Here is a 25,276-nt window from a genome sequence, read left to right on the forward strand (position 1 = left end):
ATTCTGTAAAATACAGGGCCCTACATCTCAAATTGCATTTACCGGTCGGTAACGGCCGAATTCGGCTGTTACCGACCAGTAAATGCCTACCTACATCTGGCCCTTACTCATTTTGGTATTCTCAGAGGCACTTACTCATTTCGGTATTCACAGAAGTTAGGAGTCCTAACTTTAGGACTCCTAAATGCCTTCTGTGAATACCGAAAGTCTTAAAGTTAGGCTTTTTCTCAGTTGAGGAGTCCTAAAGTTAGGAGTCCTAACTTTACTACTCCTAAACAGAAAAATCCTAACTTTAAGACTTTCAATATTCACAGAAGGCATTTAGGATTCCTAAAGTTGGACTCCTAACTTCTGTGAATACCAAAATGAGTAAGTGCCTTCTGTGAATACCATAATGAGTAAGTGCCTTCTGTGAATACCAAAATAGTAGTAGGTTTAGGATTTTGTCTTAAGATAGTTCTGTGAATCGGGCCCATAGTCCTTACCTCCAACAACATCTCTTATTTAATCTTCCTGGGAATAAAAAAAGTACTGGTGAGGCAGGTTGATGATTGGACTGAATTGTACCATCACAGTGCACCTTTAATGTATTTCAGTAAAAAGGTTAGATCTCAGACAAGCAATGATGAAGACCCCTCAACGTTGATTCATTTTACAGAAGATAATATTGAGCTCTGTGATGCCGTGGTTTTACGTGGCCTTCTTATTCTGAGTAAATTATCCAAATTTTATACGCTCACCTTATGTACTAAGTTGTTTGTTAATTCCCCATAACTGGCATGAACATAGTGTTAACAAAGATTGTGCACAAGCCAACAACATGTACCTCTTGTGCCTATGTTGAGTGGCAGTGTTTAACGTCACCCATAGGTGAATTAATGTTGCGTCTTGTCCACATATATCTGTAAACTTCACTACCTTATTTCAGAGATAATATGGAGATGCAGACTCATAAGATGGTACTGAGGTGAAATTAGAGAACATTTAGCCTACACAATTTTATTTATTGCCTTGGAAAAACATGAGAGCATTCTATTCAGAGACAATGGACTTGTTAAAATAAGAAAACAATGGGTCTGAAGATGTTTGTCGCAGCTAATTGAAGAAGCAAAAAAACAACATTGTAGCTGAACAGCGAAACCACAGTCAACTCAACAATTCATACTGCATGGTAGTCAATGAGAAAGGAGAGCGGGACCACCAAAATTATACATATACCGTCTTATATAGCCTAGCACAGTGAAGATGAGTTTAACAGGATGCAAGTGCTTTAGCAGATGATCAAAGTCGACAGAAGTTGACAGCGAAATAATCCGAGAAGATGTGAAAACAGTCATTACACATTCTTAACCAATGTCCAGCTATTCTCATTTTAGCCGTTTTGCATTGCTGGCAGGTAGCTGGTGTCAAGAGATAAAGACAAAGTGTAATTATTGTTAGACTCTACTTCGAACATTTCTAAAAATTCTGCAGGTTCTTCCTGTTGTATGCCAATGGCATTGGGTTGAGTAAACCAAAAGGATATTTTAAAGCTCTCTTAAATTATACGTGGGTAGAAAGAAACAGTAACGCTTGCCCACTGTCTATGGATCTCTGTTAATAGGACGCAATGAAGAAAAGCATGTGGCCTGACAACGCTTTTGTGACATTTTAGACGCCCAGTGGATAAGAGCCAAATGCTAAAGACCAAGTCCCAAAGCCACTGTCAAACATTATTCTAGATATTTTCTACATTTCATGTTGAAATGGCTAAATCCCTACTTTTGTGTGATATGCTTCACTTTAAAGACCTTGGAACGGGGTGGCTGAATCAGCCCTATTGTTCTTTAGCCTCACTATTAAATCAATAGCCACATTATTTTCTAGACATGGCAAGTTGTACTTCTGGGTTGTTGTGATGGGGAGGGCTACATTCTGAGATAAGCTGAGCTCACCAAACCCATTTCACTTATGCGCATGGTACAATCATTGGCAAAATCACTGGCACAGTTTGGGATCATAGATGTTTACCTAAAGTAACTCAATGCCATTTTAGGTAGAGCCACTGTGGTTCCCATGCAGCATGTCGTCGATGCCTGGATGCTTGGGCAAGGTTTTGTGTTGACCATACTCAGGATTCTTGCATTCTTGATTCTTTAAGCAAGATTATGGAAGCCACAAAATAAATAAAAGTTCTAGTTTTTCATCATGATTAGGCAATGGGTCTCAACTATAACTAACTAGGAGCATCATTACAGGATAGATATCGTTGCCATGGCTTCTTGTCATCAGACCTACTATTTCTCCTTAAACTCAATTTTGGATAAAAGTGTGAAAAAAGATGTGTTTATCCATTTGATTTTTTAGGCCAACAACTTCATGAAACACTCAGAAATATCTTTCAGCAAATTACATGTCACTTTTAGGTGCCTTGCCTCTTCTAGATAGTTTATGAAATCACACAAATTGGTGGTCCAAAATGTACAGACAATTCTCGAATTCACTGATTGATAGTATGTGAAATCTAGCAATATTTTGGTGACGTGTTTTATATATCTTCATTATTTACATTCCCCAAAATCGGGCATTAGCTTCCTATCCACAGTGTAACTTTTTATTTAGGGATAATACTTGTCTTGAGTTTGGCAAAAACACTGAGATGGTAAACAACGAGCATACTTGAGACTTGCTACATCCAATGTCATTGCTAGCATTGAAGGCAGGGTATTAAAAGATAAAGTAGAATTTCATTTTTTTATCTGCTTTAAATGCACTAAAATCAGCTTTTAGATCATGGGAAGCTCTCTCTTTGAAACCCTAGACCTTTAGTTAACCATTGTATAAAAAGGCTCCCAACTTAGATTTAAACTTTATTACTAGTCTTGTCCAACATCTAATATATAAGAGTTTTTAATCCTATCCGCTCGTGGGATTGTAAAGACAAACTGTGCTACATCCGAGTTCCTGGAAAATTGGCAAAGGTAACAAAAGTACTTTTTGTTGTACGTGCAGCCTTCAAAAGAAGAAATCAAGTCCACAGCTGCGGCCTGCCAATAGAATGTGAGCATGTGTCTTTCCTCATCTGTGAGCGTTGCATTTGTAGGACTCCATTTTCTACCTGTATCAGTCTAACACAGCAGAAGATGGAGGGTGAACACAGCAATTTGGTCGTCTAAAGTTCTGAAACAGAGATTGGATCATGTTGTTCTGCCTTCCTTTCAGCTTTTTACTCGAGGTGTCTGAGGAGACGGACTTCCGGTTCTGCTTCATCTGAGCTCTGATCATTTTCTCATGCTCACGAATTTGCCTGGTCAAGTGGTTCTGGATTGCAATGCCTAAAGCCTCTGGGTCCATGGCCGCGCCGTAAACCTCCCATGTCATGCCCTGCTCATCCCACACCACATCCTTCACACTCTTGGTCTCCTTGGCTTTCTCCTCTATTTTGGCAGCTGCCTGCTTCTTCCCGACCTGCAATTTGCCCTGCTCTGGGGTAGCAGAGCCGGCAAGTCGCTGTTCCTTCTTCTCTTCCCGGGCCTTCTTCAGTCGCGGAGTATGTGGGGAGGAAGTATGGCTGAATTCCGACGCTGATCTGGACTGGAGGCTCAGGCTGTTGGATCGCTTCGCTTGTTCATTCTCCTCTTGGAGTTTGTCTTGCTCCTTTTTGATGAAGACCTGGAGAAATTCCTCCACTGGGCCACCGGTTGCTCCGATGTTGCTAGTAAGGTCTCTGTCAAAATTCAGAAATGCTGGCTTGTCTTCCTTCTTTGGCTTTATGATGTCAGTGGTGATGATAGCTTGGGTGTTTCCCATTTCGTTTGTGATTTTGAAGTGGAATGGCTTTCTTTCTTCGTCGCCAGGAGCAGCTGGCTGTTCATAGTCTTTAGCACGGTTGCCACGTAACTGGTTACTTTCTGCAACACCAAGAAGGTGGTGACTGGGTCTCTTGTTTATTTCCTGGCCTGCCATCAACTGGGGTGGCTGAGCATTGATTTCGAGTGGTCTTTGAGGTGGTTTGTTCTGGTTATTGGCTTCAATGTTAATTTGATAGGCAGGCTTCACGTTGTGCAAGGTAGAGGCTGCTAATGGATGCTGAGGTAACCCTTGGCTTTGTCTGGCTGCGTTCATTGCTTGTGCTTCTGACTCACTTTTATACATCCCTGGGGGGTAGCCAGAGACGTCTTTGCCTTGATAGGTAACCTTTGTTAGGTTTGGAGAGATTTTGCAGGACGCATCGGATGGCATTCCAGATCTGCCGTGGAGTCTGAGATATGCAGGATTTAGTACCTCCATTGCAGTAGCCCTAAATCGTACTTTTGGTGTTATTACTGGATTTAGGGACATATCTTTGTGCAAAGCCATAGGAAAAGGATTACCGTGCTGTGGAAGACCTGGCCGAGGGTTCCCCCTATAAATGATGCACACCTTGTCATCCCGGTCTTTTAGTTGAAATTGATTTTCCCTTAGTTGAAATTGATTTTCCCTTAAATATGTAGCAAGTATGCTTGGGCTGGTGGACACTGATTTGCTCTCTACGTGGGCAACAGCTTGGACCTCTGCATCATGACTACTGCAGCTATGTGTCATAGTGCCCATATTTTTGTACTTAGAGTCTGTTTGTAGGTCTGGTTCTGGTGTCTCCTCTAGTGCAGGTTGAGGCGGCTGGGTGTCGGATGTGCCCAACTGTGGAGAGGTTTCCTGACTTATTGAAGACATATGGCAAGAGAGGCCATTGGCTTCATCTTTTGGCCCTGTTTGTAAATTAGTATTGGAATTGCCCGTCAGTTGACTTACAGATGGAGACATATTAAGCTCACAATCTCCTAGAGATTTGGCTGACTGTGGAGACTCTGGTGTTGAAGTACCCTTCCCAGATGACTTTTCAGTTTGTCCTACTTGCAGAACATTTGACTGGGATACAGATTTACGAGGTTCGTTATCCTGACGCGTGCTCTCTTCTTGGTGAGGTGAGGTATCTACTGATATGTTGGTGGCTGTCCTGCATGTGTTTGCTAAAGAGGTGTCAGTTTGCGGTGGTGAGTGAGGATGAGGCTTGTTACTTTGTTGATTCGGCATAGCAGTATGGGTGCTTGCCGGGCTATCTGTCAAGGGCACCGCGGGTGTATCACATGCCAGCACGAGTGTTTCAAGGTCGCATTGTTGCAGTGGCTTGCAAGCACTGATGGCCCCTGTGACAGTCGGGAGTTCTTTTTCTGCAGGGCTAGAGGGACAAGGCGTGACTGCCTGCTCAGGATCATGTTTACTCAAGTCACATGACTGCTGGCTCATGGGTGCTTCAATGGACGTACAGTTAAGGTCAAAAGATCCAGATGGTACAGGCTTGGAGTCTGGGATAGGGACTCCATTGGCATTCTTCTCTAGCTTATGTTGATGATCTTTTGAATGTGGGTCTATTAAGCAATCCTCTTGAGTTATGTCACCTACTGAAGTTCTGGCAGATCCCTGAGGCTCGGGTACAGTCCCCATGGAACCTCTTTGCGTAGCAGCTCGAAGCCAGCTTCTTCCAGTGCGGAACCCACTTCACAGCATCACCACCAGCATTAAGCGGAATGAAGTCCACAAAACCTGCCTGCAAATGAAAAAACAGAGAAGTCACTTATGATACTCATATTTGGATCAAGAAAATGTCTCATGAATTAATACCAGACTTGGAAAATATCTTGAATTTCTTCCACCCATTATATTACCGTTATATTTTCAAACTTGTGCTCAAATATCTATTCAGGATAATGTAAACATGTTTTATCCAAGCATTTAATCAGATTCATACTGTAAATAAGGTGTCTAATCGATAGTTCAATGTATTTATGTTGTCACACACTGATATAACTGGTAGCTGACTTTTCTGAAATCGATTTGAATTGAATTCGATCTCATGGTGCACAGTTACGCATCATGAGTAGCCTTGTCTTTCATTTTCTGGTGAAATGGGTATTTAAAAGGGCTCACTGTGATTGAATGAGTTGACTATATATACGAGGAGCCCATTTTATCTTATCTTCATGCCCAGTGTCTAAAATGTTCATGCACACTAAGTCTGCTGACTAATGCTTATCACTGAGCAAAACTGTGGTACACTGTCCTTTCTCCACATTAGTAAAGTCTGCACCTCTCCTATGGAGCTCTCTTAGTGTCAGGATTCCTGATTAGCATATCATTTTCATGTATCCCATTCAATAGAACAATAACTAATTTTAAATCATTCAATGTATTTCTACTTAATAGAGATGTAAAATGTACGCATTTTATAACTATTATTAACTATATTTGTAACCATTTTTTTCCTATCCAAACTAAGTAAGTAGCTTTTTGCAAAGCGGCAACAATAAAGCCATATAATCTGTAATCTCTGAATAAACTGCACATTTTCCAAAAAGAAGCAGATCGTCTTTTGATAAGAATTCCAAAGTTCAAATCTGTCTCATATGTATTGTTGGAGCTACACTAGCTTCCCATTAGAAAGTGAGTAGCCTTCAAGGCACTGTGTACTCTGCACCACATAGGTCGTGAGTACCTTAACCCCTTCCATGCTCATGACGAGCCTAGCTCGTCATGAGGCACAGTGGAGCTGTGCTCATGATGAGCTGGGCTCGTCATATCTGCAGCGGCACGCCCAAGCGCAGCTAATTCCCCGCCTGTGCGGGAGAATTAATGAGTGGGTGGGGTTGTGACGAGCCCAGCTTGTCATGAGCACAGCTCTACTGTGGCTCATGACGAGCGAGCACCGAGGCGCTGCGCCCCCCCCTCCCCGCGAAGTGGGTGAATTACACCTGCTGCAAAGGTTTTAAGAGAAAATTCATATGGTACACACCTAGGGGAGCTCTTTGATCAGCCGCCTCGAGAACAGTGCAAACACCTAAAATAAACAAAGCGTCCTAGGGAGGCAGAAGCTTTATCTCCTTACTTGCAAACTTTGATACAAAAACCCTTTGCATATCAAAGGCCAGTCAAATTTGATCTGTTTCAGAAAACAACTTAAAACCTGGCTATGTTGCCCAATTAGCTTTATTTACTGCTAAAGCTGCAGAAGCCAGCTCCAACACGCCATTGGCACGCTCTATAAACAATATCAATATATTTAATGCCCAATTGAAATCACTTCCTATGATGTCACTTCCTGTGAAGTTAAATCTTATTCAAATTATAGGGGCCCTGCATGTTCCTATTCTGCCCAGGGCCCCATGAATCCTAGGACCGGCCCTGAGTCGGAGACTGTGATATTGAGCTCACGAGCGATGCCACAGAATTACTTTGCAGGCCTCTGGGGCCTCTTGGTTCGACAGAATAAAGGGCCCACTCAGAATATTACGCATTTTGTAATCATATTAGTTTTCCTAGCTGGTAGTAGTATTAGCTGCCTTTTATGAAAACTAGCTTAGGAAAAGATCAAACGGTGGCCAGAATCAGAGAACAAGGCTATGGGGAGAACCAGAGAGCTAAGAGTAAACCCCATGGTCACAGAGAGACAAATGCAGTCAGAGGATCAGACGACATGCAGTGAAGCCTTTAACGGCATGTTGACCGTGGGCTAGAAGGAGAGACTGTCAGACAAGCCTTCTGAAATTCACGTCCAAGCCTAGGTGAACCTCTCAAAAGGATGGCGAGTGCTGCTCAGCGTAAAGCGGTTCAACACATCACCAGGTGTACTAAACTGTAAATAGATGCATATACCATTCAATAGCAATGCAGAAAGATGGAAGATAAATCCACTGATGGCATAGACACGAGTCTGTGAAAATCAAGAACCTCGTTTGACCTTTCAGAACTGACGCTCCTGGATAGGCCCGGGAGGGTGAAAAGGTACAATGTATGGGAAGTGCTCCGACTACCACAGTCCTATTTCACAGAAGCGTCAGCCTGCATCAATTTTCAACTGCTGATCACAAACAAAAAAGAGGTATATGGTCTACAGACTAAACTGTTAACTCGTGCACCCGAGACCTCTGTTCTAATCTCGGCCTCGTAACGTAACAAATAGAACTGTCTAATGCTGTTTAAAACCCTTATGTCACCTTGTGGGGGGACCCTGGCATCCATTGTTTCCCCAGTCGGATAACTGGTCCTACATTCCTGTCCAGGGCAAGACAGACAAATGATTGACTCTTGCCCAGCCCTATAGGCTTTTCTGAGTCCACCATGGCATGTGGCTGTCTTCCAAAGCCCTTACATGCAGCTGACTGATACTGCTGGGCTCGCCTGCAGACATACCACTGGTAGTACCCAGGTCATTCAGGCCTTTTAGGAGCCAGAGCACCCATGTGACTGACCTTTCTCCAGCCCTAGTGCCTTTCAGGCCAGACCCTAGCATGTACCCAATTGGTACAGCCCTACATAACATTCATCGATTGCTCGACTTGAAAATTAATCTGCTACTATCCTTTGGGCCTGCAGACGCACACCCGGGATGCCACTGACTCTGCACCAGTCAATGGAAAGATGCGCCACTATGCCTGTCAGCCTCTTATCACTGCTGATCTGTACCTGTACGGATATTGCCTTTTCTACCTTGAGGGACCCCACTCCTTTGACATTGCTGCCTTCTGTTGGGTATTTGGGAAGGAGACCACACTTTTAGTGGTGGTACAAGAATATACCTTTTTTCCCTACATCTACTTCTTCTGGGATTTCTGGAAAGCGGCTCCATATAGCATTCACTTGAAATCTTTGGAGTCATCGGGTTCCCTTCATTTTCTCCGCTGCAGAATTTCTCCTTTCCAGCAAGATTACCATTGCCTTATACATGTGATACTTATTTGGCTTCCACGCTTTGATACACACTCCACTTCGGTCCGGTTGTTGGTAACCCTGCCCAGCTTTCATCAAATTACATGAGCCCTGACGAAGTTCCCGTGGCACGGGGGAACGAAACGCGTTGGCTGTGTGCCGTTGTTGTTTTTCAAAGAAACTGAATAAAAAGAAGAAACTTCAAAGAATCTACTTCTTATTGATTTTTTATGTAGCGCACCTTCGTTTTGTCTTTCAGTCCTACAAGCCTTTCATAAGCTGGCCTGCTATGCAACTGCAACTGCCGTCCCTATGCGCCAGTTACAGGAAACTCAGGAAGGTCACTGATTCTGCCCCAGGCCCCTTGCGACATCTCCGGCCAATCCACAGGTAGGTAGTAAAAATCCCTATTCACATCAACCACGCTGCGCTCTTGCACCCTCTGGCTGAGACAGCAGCTCTGCAGGTGTCACACATTTCAAATCATCAGCAAGCATCAAAGGAAACAGCATTTCTCCGTACAAAGAAATAGCAACACTCATTGACTGCTTGGAGGAATAGCTGACTGGAAAAAAACAAGCAAAAAAAGTGCTATGGAGGGATCAGAAAGCCGAGGGAGCGGGAGGGAGGAAGAAACAGTACCCGAAACACGCCAGATGCAGCAGACAGGCACTGATTTTCATGAATCAATCTGTGCTTGGTCCCTGCTCCACAGAAATGATCGATGTGACGTTTGCTCACCACTGGCCAATAAAGGAGGCAACAAAGAAGAGGGACACTGGAGCCAACAAATGATAAGCAACAGGCGGGCTCCAAGCCCTTTTTGTAATCAATATTGTCTCACAAGCGAGAGCGCATGTGCTAGTTCATGCTCCTGCATGCTCCACCCTAATAATGGGGCTAAGGATTCATTGCACAGTACTGTGCTCCAAATAAAATGGCTAAACTGCCTTTGGTTTTACTTGGCATTAAAGAGAGGCACACATTCATTTTCCCAACACCTGCCCGTATTGAAGGCAGTGACGTTTGAGGAGTTCTCCCCTTCAAAATCATTGAACACAATGGAGTCAGAATGGTGTATTTCAGAGCACTGCCTAAGTAAAGAAGTTTACAAGTAACTCACACTATCAGTGTGTGCAATTTGACAATGCCTTTAGCGTTTTACAGTGCAGCTTTTCCCTACATTTATGCATTTCATTTCATTTCCATCCCCCTTCTTCGTAAGCAGATTATGGGTGAAATATATTAATAGCTTTTCACAATCCCAAAGCTCATGCTCTACAAAGTGGCAGGCTTTGTGAGGGTGAAAAAGCAAAAAGCAGAGATGCAAAATAACACAGCAAGTTGCAAATGTGTATGCGACTCACATCATCATTGTGTTTCCTCACAAATAAAAAGTCAAACAAGCACTGGCAATGCCAATAGGTCCGGCTTTAGAAGAAAGGTTGGATGGTAAGGGGTAGCCTTTAAAGCAGATAGCATGGGAATGGATATGTATTTGTGTTGAAGCAAAGAACTGTATAATGATATTAGTGTAGGTTAAAAGGTCAGTTGCACTGCCATGCCAGACATAAACATCCATGTAGGTTATTGGCTGCCCTCCTCCCATCTGTGCAACTACCAGAGAGAAACACCATCAATTATCTAGTTATATAAAACACTTTCATAGCAATAGGATGTTATGTGTGTGCCCCTGAAAGGTCAACATCAGGTAGTAGGATAAATAAAGAAAATTGTCACCCCAATGTGAAGGGAAAGTACTTTTTTAGTGGAAGCACACAACTTCTGCCCAATCAAAGCATGTACCTCTGGCTCCCAACATGTTAGCGGACCCAAGGCCCCTCTCCTGGTAGTTCTCACATAATTCTTTTGTGACACCTGCGCTGTCAAGCAAGGCCAAAAGGGGTGCAAAGGAGCATTCTCCCTTTTGTTTGATTCACAAAGAAATGTATCAATGGTGTGTGATCACTCCACTGGTGCAAAGCATTGCTACATTACTGGCTACCCTTGTCAGTTGGTGGCCAGTCTCTGAATGGAAGTTGTCCATGACGGTCAATTTCTACTGTGCGGAAGATACTTGTGAGCAGCATGCACCCCCAAATGTCACTTTTATAATGTGCTATTTTTTGTGATCACACCTACAGTCCATTAATAGCCAGTTTCATTAGCAGCTCCTTCAAATATGAATTAAGTAAAGGAGTTCTGTGGTGTTCTGCAGGCCCCCTCTGCATTCAAATAGGGTCAGAAAGATGTGCAGAAAAATCCATGGCTCAAATATTGATGCTGTATGGTTTCTGTGAAATTTTGTGAACATCCTCTTAGTATTCCTGCTTTAATTGATGAATCTGGCACAGTACAAACAACTGACTAGATTGCATTGCTTATGCTGCACACACATAGCAATGCGATGCAGCCTGACCAATGATGCATTTGGTACTATCTGTTCTATAATATGACTGAAAATCTCTTTGAAACTGATGGATATGAAAATGGGAAATTTAGAAAGATCTAAAAATATCAGGCTTTATAAAGCAGAGCTGCCGTTCACGTTAGACCGATTTTTCAGGCTCAGAGAACAGAGACAGGTCTTACAGGCTCATGCTTCAGAAAGCATATGTATATGTGTGTGTATATATATATATATATATATATATATATATATATATATATATATATTTAATTAAATGGAAAACAGAAGTATGAAGAGCGAAAAAGTTAGAGTGAACCTCAAGTATACCAAAAGAGATTTCTTTACTATACATAATAAAAGAATTAAGCAAGTACTCATGACCTTAACTGAATAGAACAATTTACAGATAACAACCATATAACGGACTGCCTCTTTAAGTGAACGGACATTTGTCCTTCTACAATGTCTAAGTTACATGTGAAATAGCTAACAAGCCCACCCTTGCAACTATGCATATGATTAAGAGGTGTCTTACCTCGAAACGCGTCATGCTGTTTGCCTGGAATAAAAGATTTAAAGGGACGCTGGTGTGGCCGGTTTCACGTTGCTGAAGGTTGCGTGTGTGCTTTGTTTGATATATATATATAAAAAAATTTTTTCGAAACCTCCCGGCACTGCTAATTACATCCACCATAGTGGGGCCAATGCCAGGAATGGGTGCCAGGGCCCGTTTTGATATATGACGAAAATATGTATTAAAACGATCTCAATACATTTGACGCACACTCCAGGATGTTTATTTTCAGCGGCAATGCGTTTCAACCTCATGGTCGTTTTTGAAAAAGACTGCAAGGTTGAAACGCGTTGCAATTGGAAATAAACATCTAAATTGGTAGAATGCGATCCTGGCGTGCGAGTCATAATTATTGGCATCTTTTTCATATATAAATATATATATATATATATTTACTAAAAAAACAGAGGTTTCAGGCACGTTATAGTTAGAAATTAGCATTAAAAAACCTTAGAAATTCAATGAAAAAACCATAAGTTTCAGGGGCATTATAGTTAGTTGGACATTTCACTCGTACAAAACCATAGACATTCCCCTGTTATAGTTAGTTCAGCTAACTATAACTCGCGCCCCCGCAATGCACTGCTGATGACGTCACATATCACATCACTCATGACATGGTCAGTGACATCGCTCATGACATCACTGATGACATCTCAAATGACATCACTGATGACATCACCCAGTGAATGTGTGTTTTTCTGAAAATTAAATATGTTTTATATATGTATATCTTAAGGTCGATGGAAGAATACATGGGTATATAAGTGTCTAAATGGAACCTTTTTTTTGTAAAATTGATTTAGCGAGTAATGTTTAAATATGTAAATATCTGTATCAGTCTCTCACTTTGTGTATACATGACTGCATGGGTTGGCGAGTAGCTACATGAGTGTCTATGTGTGTTATTTGTTTTTTTTTAGTATCAGTATGAGTGTGTGAGTGTCTGTGTGGTTTGCTGGGTTTATTACTTAGTGCTTAGATGCATGAATTAGTGAGTCACTGTTTGTATGTGTTGAAGACAGTATGTGTGCAGGACTGTATGGGTGGATGAGTGTGTGTATGGGTGTTTTAGTGAGTGAATGACTGTCTCAATAGTGTCTTTATGAGTAACTACATATGTTGTAAACTAGTATATGTCAGTATTTGTGAATATAAGTGAGTATATGTGAGAGAGAGATTGGAAGAGTTCCTGTATAAATAAGTATGTGTTTTTATAAGTGATGCTTTAAAAGAGTAAGTGTAAGTTTCTGTAGAAGTAAGTGTGGTGGTGTGTGTATAACTGTATATGCAAGTAAATGGATGTTTGATACTTTGTTTGCATGTGTGACTTTGTGTGTGAGTAACTCTATGGATGAGTGGCAGTGTGTAACAGGATGTATAGGTATATAAGTAGATATGATGAGTGAGTACAGGTATGAGTGACTGTATATGACTGTTGGTGAATGAGTGGATGTGTGTGTAGATCTTGAAATTACTGAATAGGTGTGTTGTAACTGGTATTGGTATGTCCATTATTTTGAAAATGTTAGTTTGTATTTTTGAGTGTGTGTATCAAAGGTTATATTAGGGTGAGAGGAGGTTTGCCACTCTATCACAAGGATGATGACATCAGTGATGTCATGAGTGATGTCACTGACCATGTCATGAGTGATGTAATATGTGACGTCATCAGCAGTGCATTGCGGGCGCGCAAGTTATAGTTAGCTGAACTAACTATAACGGGGGATTTTCTATGGTTTTGTACGAGTGAAATGTCCAACTAACTATAATGCCACTGAAACCTTTGGTTTTTTCAGTGATTTTCTAAGGTTTTTTAAATGCTAAATTCTAACTATAACGTGCCTGAAACCTATGTTTTTTTAGTGAATTTCAAAGGTTTTTTAAATGCTAATTTCGAACTATAATGTGCCAGAAACCTATGTTTTTTTAAAGTGAATTTCTAAGGTTTTTTAAATGCTAGTTTTTAGCTATGCCTACAGAGTAGGACATGTGAAGAAAGAAGAATAAACGTACAGAAAGAAGCAAAAGAAATGCAGAAAGAAGCAACAGAAGTCCACAAAGACAAAGAAAAGTGCAGGAAGAAGCAAGACGTGCAGAAAGAACAAACAGAAGAGCAGAAAGAGGCCTTGTTGGAAAATCATCCTGTGCCCACAACTTTTTCAGAAGGGTACTGGTGGTAACAGACTGAGTAACCAGGCCTAGAGCCAGTGCTTTGCTAAAAGACACTTAGAATACAGTCAAAGCACCTACATACGCTAGGGAACACTATGCGCTGGGGTACCTCTGTGATTAGCATGACCTCCTCTCTAAGGCCTTAGTACATAATAGGACAGGGGGATTAAAACGACCTCTTAAAATGCACCACTGGGAGCGTTTGCACAGTGGTGAAGGGAGGGGGGGGCCTGAGGTGACATGTGTGAAACACGCCCTGTGGAGTATTTTAAGTTGGGGAATTAATTCCCCTTCAATCCTGAGGGTCCCTGGGTTCCAACTAGCCCACTAGGTACCTCCAGTAAGCGCCACAAAGCTGTGTTGCACAGAGGTGTAAAAAGGGGAATGGCTGGACCACCTCTCTGCAATGCTGGCCTGTGGCGCTTACTGGAGGTACCTGGTGGCCTAGTTGGCCCCCAATGGCCCTCAGGATTGAAGGGGACTTAATTCCCCAACTTACAATGCGCCACATCACCGCCCCGGGGCTGCGGTGGGCATGTGCCCTCCCGCAAATATTGTTTCAAAGCCCCGGGGTGGCAGTCCCCGGGGCAGTGTGGGGTGGGGGGATTCGGGCTCCCCGCACATTTCTTTACGGCTCCCAGTACCTGGCCCACCCGGGGGCTTCAATTAAATGTAGCTATGCTTTTTTTGGCCCTGGGGGTCCTTGTGGGACCCCTTAAGCAGGCCTAAGGGTCAGGGTGTTTCTACCCTGCCCCCTTTTATTGTTTTGTGCCTTAGTTTTTTAGGTTTCGCCTGCGGCACGGAGCTCCTAGCTCCGCCCCCAGGAGAAATCTTTAGTTTTGCAGTATGGGGGACTTGAATCCGCCCATTGTTCCCTTGGCTAGCTCCATAAATGGAGGCTAGCCATTGGAACAGAGATCTGTCCATCATGTCCGGACCAGATTCGTGGGCGTTCCTGCATTTTTTTCCCTCTCCACCCTTTTTGCATCGTCATGGGGCGGTGGGCGGAGTTTTTTTTTTTTTTGGGTGTTTGTTTTCCTCATTTCATGCCGACCACGGCTTCCGGAAGAAGTCCAGGTGAGTGCGTTCCTTCCCCCCCGCCCCCTCCCGCTGTCCGTGTCTTTCCCGCCCCCCCTCCTCCCGCTGTCCATGCGCCGTTCCCGCCCCCCCTTCCCGCTGTCCGTGCGCCGTTCCCGCCCCCCCTCCCGCTGCCCCCTGTCCATTCCCGCCCCCCCCCTGTCTGTGTGCTTCATGCATACGCAATAGGGGTTAATGTGGAAAAAGAAGCGTTTGCATCTGGACTTTTAAATAAAGTTGCAGTGGTGTTGAAGTGGAGCTTTAAATGAGCACGGCATGGCAGGTCCGGATGTTGACACCGGAAAGACTTGGGAGGCCAGAGGGCAGCGAACGCGGGCTGAGCGAGGTAGGCTTGACGCTGTATTTCACTAGTAACCTGTACAATCAAGTCAGCGATTCAAATTTGCGGAGGTACAAGCATTCAATACTTGTAGCAATGCGGTCCCGTCATTCACAACCGGTACTAATTCACTCGGAGCAGAAATTCACACCAGATCCGGGTTAGAAACTGAAACGCGCGTCGGCGCTGGAGCCCGTGTCTCCCCTGCATCTATTTCCCTCTTGGAAAAGAAATTGCAATTTTGAACTGCCTGATAAGTTGAGGACTGAGCATCACTCTTGCTTAAACCACTCATGTTACACTGATAATGCATATTTATCAAGACGTTTGGGGAAGACTGTTATTATCACCTAAACTCCGTGTTTGTGATCTGACGAATTGTTATCTGATGGGATGTCTGAGTATGCGTGAGTATGTGGTTGTCTGGTTTGTTTGACAGAATACTGTGTGGGCAGGGGCGTAGCTAGGGGGGGCGGTCCGCCCCAGGCGGCACTATTTTGGGGGCGGCGGCCTTTATAATTTATTTGTAATGACTGACAGTAGTGTCAGTGTCTCCAAATAAATTATAAAGGCCGCCGCAGCTTGCCACCATTTCCGCGCGCGCAATGCGACCCCGTTTGAAATGTAAGCGCGGTCACCGAGGTCAGAGGGGCAATACTCCAATGAGCTCTCTCAGCACAGGGATCCAGCCGACAAGCCGCCCTCCCCTCCGTAGACGTACATGTGTTCAGCAGTGCAGGCAATCGAACAGAGGCGCTCAAGGCCCATGTTGTGGTACGTAGGTACCCATGTTGTGGTACGTAGGCTTTGAATTTCTGTGACTGTGATATTTGCCGCCGCGGCCGCCGCGTTTGTGGTTGCTTGTGCTTGTTTAGATCTAAAAAATAAATGTGGGGGTGATCGAGGGTGGAATCGGATTTCTGGAGGGCAGGGGCGTTCACTGCCTCAAGACTCATTTTTTCCATGGTGCAAATTGAAATTGACTTGTTTCTTAAATAGGGCTCATTAGAGGAACCAATACTGTTGTTTTAGTGAATATAGCCCCGTGGGGTACTGGGGGTGTACGGATAGAATCTGCACCATTTGCGAGCAGACCCGATAATCGCGCTGCAGCTCTTTGGGTGTGGGGTCTTCCCCACATATTTCAAAGACTTTTATGGACTTTCAGCGGGAAGAGAAGTGAGTCCCCCTCCCCTTCCGGTAAATCTCTGACGACTGATGGTCCACAGAACCAGAACCCAGGGGATTGTAAAAAGACCCTCTTCTGAGACTGCAGAGCAGTGATATGTACATTTGCCCCCTTGCCAAGCGGAAAGGGGTGCTATCCCGAACCAGATCCGAAATACCCAGCACCCTACGGTTTGGGGACTCCGTGATGGTAGCAGGGCCCTTCCCTTTAGGTGTTCACCCCGTCCTTAGAAACGTGAGTTACTGTGCCGAGAATGAACCTGGAAACAATGTGTGGGTTACTGTGCTGAGTCTGAGCCTGGAAACGATGTCGGGTCATGAGACACACCTGGAATGTGTTGATTTTATCTGGAATCCATATCTGTTCCTAAAGTCCCAGGTAGCACGCGTCCTGACCACTTGTAGAAGCGAACTCCGGATCACTCTGAGCAGCCATGTGTGAGCCTATGCACAAGGGTCGTGTCTGGAAGCTTCGTGTGGGACACCGTGTCCATCTATCGAGGTGCCCCCCCACCACCCTTACCATCTCCCCCTACCTGTAGATTCTCTACTTCTAGAGGCGACCAGACAATCATATTTTCCCAATGTTCCCTTATTTTGAGTCACTGCATGTGTTTTAACTGCATTATTGGGTTTGCCTTTAATAAGAGCACGCAGGTCCTGGCTTGACCAACGCTGTCCTTTCTGAGACCAGGGTGCGATGGCTTAGAAGAGCACTGCAGGCTACTTGTAGAGATTTTGATCAGAATTCACGAGAATATGGCCAGTTGTTTAATTGTCATGGTGTGTTGATTTAGTTGTCACAATCTTCCATTTCTTCAAGTCAATTAAGAATCGGTGAGTGACACGGTGGATCAGTTATGGGATGGATGGTTTGGTGGAAACTAATGCGTAATATTTATATTTACTCGGGTGATTACAGTGGATGTTACTTGCTCTGGCTTGGGACTATAACCGTCAGTGCAGGTGGGCAGTAGTCACTCGTGGTAATATTAGAGATGTGATAGACTTACTAAAATCATATAATGACCTTTCACATTCTCCCTACAGGAGAGACATAGGAGTACCGTTTTTTCTGGACAGGTATTTTATGGATTCCTCCTACAAAAAATAATGTAGATCACATAACACCCCTACAGGAGGGCAAGAAAACCAGAAAACAATCGGAGGTCACGATAACCCCATAACATGTACCCAGCATACTTCTTCCCTGGCAGTGGTTGAGTAGAAGCACTTCCAAATGAAAGCATAATGTTACCCCTCCTGGTCCGAGCAAAGCGAATAGCAGGGACATCTTAAGGATTTTGGGGGCCCGGGGCCGAACTTATTTTAGGGCCCCTGTTCAGAACAGCTTTGAATTTATGACCCAATCTCAGCTATTTCATGCCCTCTTTCCACAGGCACACTGTCTATATTCTAAAGCCCTTATATCGTATATTCAGGGATAGTGAGGTTAGTGTTGGGCACTCAGCACCTCCGCTCCAACTCTTGCTTTCACCTGCAGTGGAGCAGAGAGTGGCGTTGTAACTTACCCTCTCAATTCCACCCCGCTGCTCGCCAACCTTTTTAACCACCAACACCCCCCACCTGCCCCCCCGTGCCCTCCCCCCCCCCACCTGCCATGGGCGGCAATCTGAGGGATAGCCCCGGGTGCCAGAATCTCTAGCTACGCCACTGTGTGTGGGACTCATGATGCATATTGATATTAATTTTCGTGACATTGGTTTTCATGTCTTTTGTATTGTATTAACTAAATAATATAAATAGAAATATATATATTTTTTCTATTTACCTGTATGTATTCCTTTTGGGATGATATATTGGTTTGTAGGACTTAGTTTTTCTTACCGGTGACTTACCGGCACCAGATCAAATTAACTTTGGGCAGAGTGGTGTTTTTATGCATTGCTAGTCATACACCGATAGCACCCAGATTATTGTATCAATCTCTTATAATGAACAAGATAGAGTCCCTATGTTTCGCAATTGTATGCAGGCAATTGGACTTTGGCTGAAACCTAACTGCTTACAACTTGATGCTGGGAAAAACTAGGTTTTAATCTTTGAAAACAAAATTCAACAGTCTGGTCTGCTTTATGGTGGCCCTGTGAACTGCGCTCTTCTCCCATTCCACCATAACAGTGAGGAATCTGGGAGTGATTTTTGATGAGCTTATTTTCTGCCCAGATTAATCAGGTTACTTTCTCTTGCTTTTACATCATTACTTTTTAAAAAAGATGTTCCCTTTTATTCCCCTATCTGTTAAAGTCAGTGGTGGTAGCCTTTAATTTATCTTGCATGGACTACTGCAATGACTTCTACTTGTCCATGCAGCAACTGCTCCCAATAAGCTTCAAGTTTTGCAAAACAGCTCAGGAAGACTTACATTGGAGACATATCTAAATTTAAATCGGTTTCTAAAGAACAGTTCAAATTGCATTGGCTCCCAGCGAGGAAGAATGTTATGTTGGAATCTTTATGCTTAGCACATAAAGCCTTATATAATGCAGGACCAAAAGGTATTAGATTCAAATTTCTCTGCTGTGTTCCACAAAGAATTCTCCGGTCCACTTCTTCTAAGAATTTGGTAGTGCACAAAGTGGCCCGTTTATCTTAGGGTGAAAGATATCTATTGTGGATAACAAACAGAGCTTGGATTGTTCTTCTCCATATTTAATCTACTCAGAGTCATATTCTTTTTAGAAATGCCTAAAATACTTACCATTTTTTGTTGATAGAATTGCCGTTTTAGCTTCTTTTATTCTTTTTGTAGCTTCCTAACAGCTTCTTTTTTAGCACCAAGACGCCTTTGGGTAGGAGTATGTTAAATAAATAATTTTTAGATCACACCTACGCACCGCGCATGCACTGCATAGGAGGACCACACTTGTGCTTGTGGCAACATCCACCTTGCTGGAGCGAGCAGGGGCGCGCCACAAGTACAGTGCGTGAAAATGAGCAGATTACTCTCCTAAGCGCATGCACGCCCATCACTCGCGGGCTCACCTCCTGCCTGCATTCCGCAGTCTCTTGCTAACCATTTGATGTCAAGCTTTCAATTACCCTTCCCTCCTATAGCAGTTTGCCTTTTTCCATCAGTTTTTTAACTCTGTGTTCCCACAATGCCTCCTCAGTTTCCTCCGCCTGTTTCACTGTCAGTCTTTTTGCGACTTTCTCTCCCTCCCTCTTTCCTTTCAGTCTACCCCCATTTTATGTCACCTTCATTTCTCTTTCGTCATGTGCCTCTCTTGTTAGGTTTCGCCTGCGGCACGGAGCTCCTAGCTCCGCCCCCAGGAGAAATCTTTAGTTTTGCAGTATGGGGGACTTGAATCCGCCCTCTGTTCCATTGGCTAGCTCCATAAATGGAGGCTAGCCTTCGGAACAGAGATCTGTCCGTCATGGCCGGACCAGATTCGTGGGCGTTCCTGCATTTTTTTCCCTCTCACCCTTTTTGCATCGTCATTGGGCGGTGGGCGGAGTTTCGTTTTTTTTTTTGGGTGTTTGTTTTCGTCATTATGCCGACCACGGCTGCCGGAAGAAGTCCAGGTGAGTGCGTTCCTTTCCCGCCCCCCCCCTCCAGCTGTCCGTTCCTTTCCCGCCCCCCCCTCCTCCCGCTGTCCATGCGCCGTTCCCGCCGCCCCCTCCCGCTGTCCGTGCCCCGTTCCCGCCCCCCCTCCCGCTGCCCCCTGTCCATTCCCGCCCCCCCCCTGTCCGTGTGCTTCATGCATACGCAATGGGGGTTAATGTGGAGAAAGAAGCGTTTGCATCGCGACTTTTAAATAAAGTTGCGGTGGTGTTGAAGTGGAGCTTTAAATGAGCACGGCATGGCAGGACCGGATGTTGACACCGGAAAGACTTGGGAGGCCAGAGGGCAGCGAACGCGGGCTGAGCGAGGTAGGCTTGATGGCGTTTTTAAGTAACAGGAGGAGTTAAAATGTGTTAATCGCGGAAGCCTGATGGCAATGAGTGACATCGTTCATTTATTGTAGAGACAACTTTGGGATTAAAGTGTAACCGGCGCAGGGCACGGCTATTTTCATTACGGAGGCGAGCGGGACAGAGATTGGGTAAGCGAAGGTTGATCTGTACCAAAGCGCACATACGGACATAATGTCATGAAAGTTAGTCTGAGAGAGTTACCTCTGCTTTTCATAGAGTCTGGCATTCAAGTTAACCCGGCGCAGAGAACAGCTGTCTGGTTACGATAGAAAGCGGAAAAGAGACAGGGTAAGCGAAGGTTAATCTGCACTGTTCACACTCACACGGAAATTATTCAGAGAGCAAGTATGAGAGGGTTGCGTTTGTTTCTCATAGACCTGTGAATGGCAGAGAGGGGGATCAACGAAGAGGAGTGGACTTTGTGATTACAGGAAGAAGGTGGTAAGTCCGTTTCGGACAGAGTGTTTTTGAGCAAGAGTAACTGAAATCTCCTGACCAGTATAATGGGTGAAATTTAGCTAAATGGTACCGTTTTTTGTTACAGTAAAGACGTGTTTCTGAATAATACCCCGAGGGCAAGAGGAGACAGTTAGAGTCTTTTCACGCGAGGGTGTTTTGTATTTGTACAGGTAGGGACTTGAATGTAACCATGAATTTGCACTACCAGTATGCACACGCTTGGGGTGAGAAAACATCACTAAATGGTTACATTTTAAAGTGTTTACCTTGGATTGTCGGTCGGGGTCGTGCAGTATGATGAATTCTATTCCACATTATTTTCCTTTCCATGAGTTTCTTTGCCTCTATCTATTAGTTTTTTCCCCGTGTGCTAATCCTATTTGAGATTGATGTATATCCAAAATGGGTTATGCCTAACATAAATACATTAACTTTGTAGTGCCCGAGTACGGAACTGGCAAGAAAATTACCAGAAGAACCAGGAAAATTATAAAATTATATTATCATTTAGTACCCCTGACGAAGGGTTCCAATGAACCCGAAATGCATTGGGTTTTTTCTTTCATTAAGTTCTTTTTAAAAAACTAAAAGACTTTATGGATAATTGATAGTTTTTGAATGTTAGTATATGTTTTAATATTTTCATGCAACCTGTTTGATGATTGTATAAACAGATTTATGTCAAAGGTGCACTAAAACTTTCATGAATGAAACATTTGACTATTTTGTTTACTCAAGGGATTGACAATGTGTTAAAAAAAGGATATACTTTATTAGAAACCTTAGGGACTTCATAGGTGGAGCACCCTGTAGACTTAGTCGCGTCTAGGTCTATACAGGGCAGTTTATCACATTGGGTTGTGGGAATAACCCTCATCAGGGTAGCTCCTGGAAGGGATTACTATAAAAAATTTAAGATTAACTAAACATTGCAAGTGTGCAGGTCTAACACTTACAGAGCTAAATTGAAACTTACCCAGAATGCATTGGTGCGCTTAATCTACCATCTAAAGAGGAGGGACCATGTATCCAATGCCGGGAGAGAATTGCACTGGCCAGATGATCAGCAGTGAGTTCAGTTATTAGGTCTGTCAGTCACAGTGCCTACTATAAACCAAGGGCCTTAGTACTCAAACCCTTTGTTTTAACCGTCCCTTCTGGAGCTCTGTGATCCAACTTAGTCTTCTTGCTAATGCCAGAATAGTGAAAGGCTATGGCAGCAGATCACCAAGATCACTCCAGCCTTGGTGCTGAAAAAGTACAGCAAAAAAATACAATCCATCGTTCTTTTTTCGGAATCTGTGTTTCCGAGGTTGTTAGCCTTTCCTGTACTCTTCCCCCGCCCTTGTGCTCCGCCCGGTGGCCGGGTTTTGCTCCGCCGTCCGGCCGGGCACAGCCAGCCACTCTTCCCCCGCCCTTGTGCTCCGCCCGGCGGCCGGCTTTGCTCCGTCGTCCGGCTGGACACAGCCTGGTGTTTTTACCTCCTTGATTCACGGACCGGAGCTGTCTCCCGTTTGGTGAATCCTTTCCCATTGGCAGTGGTACAGATCCAGAGGTGATCTTGCGTGGACCAGGGGTGGTGTGTTTTCAGGACGCTACTACATAGAATCACGGTAACAGCGTATTACGCTGCCTTAACTTACCTTATGTTGGGGAGATTATTGGGACGTATGACTAATATTACCAATTATATGTAGATGACCAGAGCAGACAGCAAGATAGAGACTCTCACTTCTCTGCCCTCTGTCTCTACAATCGCAATCTGCCCGCTTTTCCTCTCTCACCCTCTTTGGTTATTTTACTTCGACCTTGTCTTCTCTTTATTGCCTTTTTCTCTCCCACTCCTTCTTTTTCCTCTTTGTTTGCCTGCAATCATTCTGTTCTCTTCTCGCTCCTGCCTCCCTTCTCGTGCTTTTCTTTGCCTCCTACTTTATTCCTCTCTTTCTCCCTCTCTCACTGCCACACGGGCCTGTGCCTCCTTGAAGGGCCCTACTTGACAAACGGCTCTGACGGTTGCAACACACAAAACCTCCCCCTTTCAGTGGAAAAGACTAAGGTTTTGTTCCTGAAGCAGAAGGGGGGTCTCAAATCTATGATTTCGCTTTTATTTTTTGCAAGCTTAAGATAGTCAGCGGAGTGGGGTGACGCCGGCCTCCTAAAAACGGGCCCTGAAATGATAGCTCTGTTCTGTGGTCGAGGCCTCCTGATTTGCATGAAAACGCCTTGTGGGTTTTAAATGATTGTCTGGGCTCGCGGGCCTCAGCCCTGGAAACCCCACAGTGCACATACATCTTGTAAGGAGAGATTAAGCTAATGGCAATGTAAATGACAATGCCATTTATTTATCTGTTTTCAAAACCAACACATAAATACAAATTTTGCCATTTACAATGCCAATAGCTCAAACTTTTCCAAAGGCGAAACCATTGCATTGTAAATGCTTGTCTCTTTTCTTGTGCGTCGGTTCTACCGAGGCACAAGATGGCTGCCAACACTTCCTGGTTTGAAGTGTTGACAGCCAATTAGCATGCAGCTCGTGATTGGCAGGGTGCGTGGATCCACCGTGCCTCTATATATTGATATTTTTTTATTTTTATTTTCTCAGCAACTACTGAACGGATTTAATATGGTAAGTGGGACCCATGTCGAGAGCTATAATCGATGGTTAGGGGCATCTAAATCTAGTTGAACTAGTGTTTCCTCACTGGCTATTGGTTGTAATGACTGTATCTGTAAACATAAAACCAATAAATAGATTTCAACCCTATGGCGTTCTATTCACCCTCAACACATACCTATTGTGTCTTCCTGCTCGCCATTTCTATTCCTGTCCCAAAAACCAATGTTTTAATTATTATTTCATGCTTGCCAGCCTCTGACATTAAAATTTCACCTATCAATTTTTAAAAGAATATGTTTGTATTCTGTATTTGTAATGTTCATGGTTGTAAAAAAAGCAATCTCATGTGTGACACTTTCAGACAACCTTGCATTTTTAGCTACTTGCACTTTGCATACTGGTATAAGACCGAAGCCCAAATTTACTATGATTTTGCAGAGGAGTGAAATCATGTTTGCCATTTTTGGAAGACTTCTTTGCCTGGTTTTGTGTGGTTTAGTGAATACAAAGAAACACAAGGTAGCGCATAGCTCTGCCTTGTGTTGGGTAGGCTGGGTAGGCATTACTTGAGTGAAGCATAGGAGATAGCAAAGACTTGTAAACCTGGGTTTTCACCAAAATGGCGTAACAAGGAGATATATCTTTATTTCACCCCATTGCTTCTTTTCATGTGTGCAGCATTCTGCAGAATGCATGGAACGAGGAATATACCTCTTTGGACTGTTTTGTGCAGGTGGCCTTTCCTGCACAAAAACAATCCTGCTAGTGATGCAGGTACCCGTACACAATGGTTCAAGGGTGCCCGCATTGCCCTGATCAGCACACAGTGAACCAGTGTGAGGAAAGAGGAGAAAAGCTGTTTATCTTTGTAAATGTGGAGCATTTCTGATCTCTGACTTTGGTGCAGCGGAGCTCAACATAGTAAGTTCCCTTCCTTTACTGCGTTGCTTGAAATATTAAAAAATATGTTCCCATACTTGTAATGGGAAAAGAGAAACTGCAAGTTCCAGAATGCAAACAGCTCCTAATTTAAACCTCTAATTTCAGAAACCCACTAATACCCCTCAGCCTTCCATTCCCAAAGTCTGTGTTGTACAGTGTTTCTTACCACATTCGACTTTATGCAAGAATTTGTTTACTGCACAAACCTGTTTAGGTCATATATTCAAGGCTGGACTGGCCATAGCGGGCACCGGGCAATCCCCCGGTGCGCCGCGTAAGGGTGGGGGCCGGTTTTGGGCCCCCTGGGGGCCGTTTTTGTTACAGGGCCATTTTTGCAGCATAGCAAACAGCTAGGCGGCACCTCCAACCCCCCCTAGGGGGGGGCGAGCACTTTGCCAGGGCCGGTTGTGCTTCTCAGTCCGGCCCTGCATATATTTCTTCGTAGCTCACAAAACAATTCTTTTGACACAAAGGATTTTGATGACTTTCCGATACCTCCTGCCTTTCATAGCTTCCTCTCACTTGCTTTTACCAAATACATTTATGTTCTTCTGGTCTGTGGTTTTCCAGAACAAGCACAAGGCGTTCATAGATGGCAGAGCCCAATGGCTTGCCGTCTGTTGCCGAGAGTTTGGTGGGAGGGAGGATATTCGCACGCTCTGTATGCGCCATGTCGGCTTCATGATGTTTGTTCTGTTCGGATGGATGACCTTGGTGTTCCCTCACAGTGTTTGAGGAAGCACAAACAGTAAGCCCATATTTTACCAACATATTGTAGGGGAAAATATAATGCTACTAGTCACTTGTAATTAAATGCAGCAGTCAACTGGT

At 44.0% G+C, this 25,276-nt stretch overlaps 1 protein-coding gene across 1 annotated transcript in view; it reads right to left on the reverse strand.

The window, feature by feature from the left end:
• Positions 1–983: 983 nt before the first annotated feature.
• The window catches only part of GPRIN3 (GPRIN family member 3), a 529,299-nt gene continuing 505,006 nt past the window's right edge, over positions 984–25,276 (reverse strand). The window contains exon 3 of the mRNA XM_086961619.1: positions 984–5,566. Within this exon, the coding sequence (XP_086817745.1) occupies positions 3,103–5,463 (2,361 nt within the window). The 5' untranslated portion in view covers positions 5,464–5,566 and the 3' untranslated portion in view covers positions 984–3,102. The remainder of the gene's footprint in view (positions 5,567–25,276) is intronic.

The sequence above is a fragment of the Lissotriton vulgaris genome, chromosome 3_1, assembly GCF_964263255.1.
Source record: "Lissotriton vulgaris chromosome 3_1, aLisVul1.2, whole genome shotgun sequence".
In the NCBI taxonomy this organism is placed as follows: Eukaryota; Metazoa; Chordata; class Amphibia; order Caudata; family Salamandridae; genus Lissotriton; species Lissotriton vulgaris.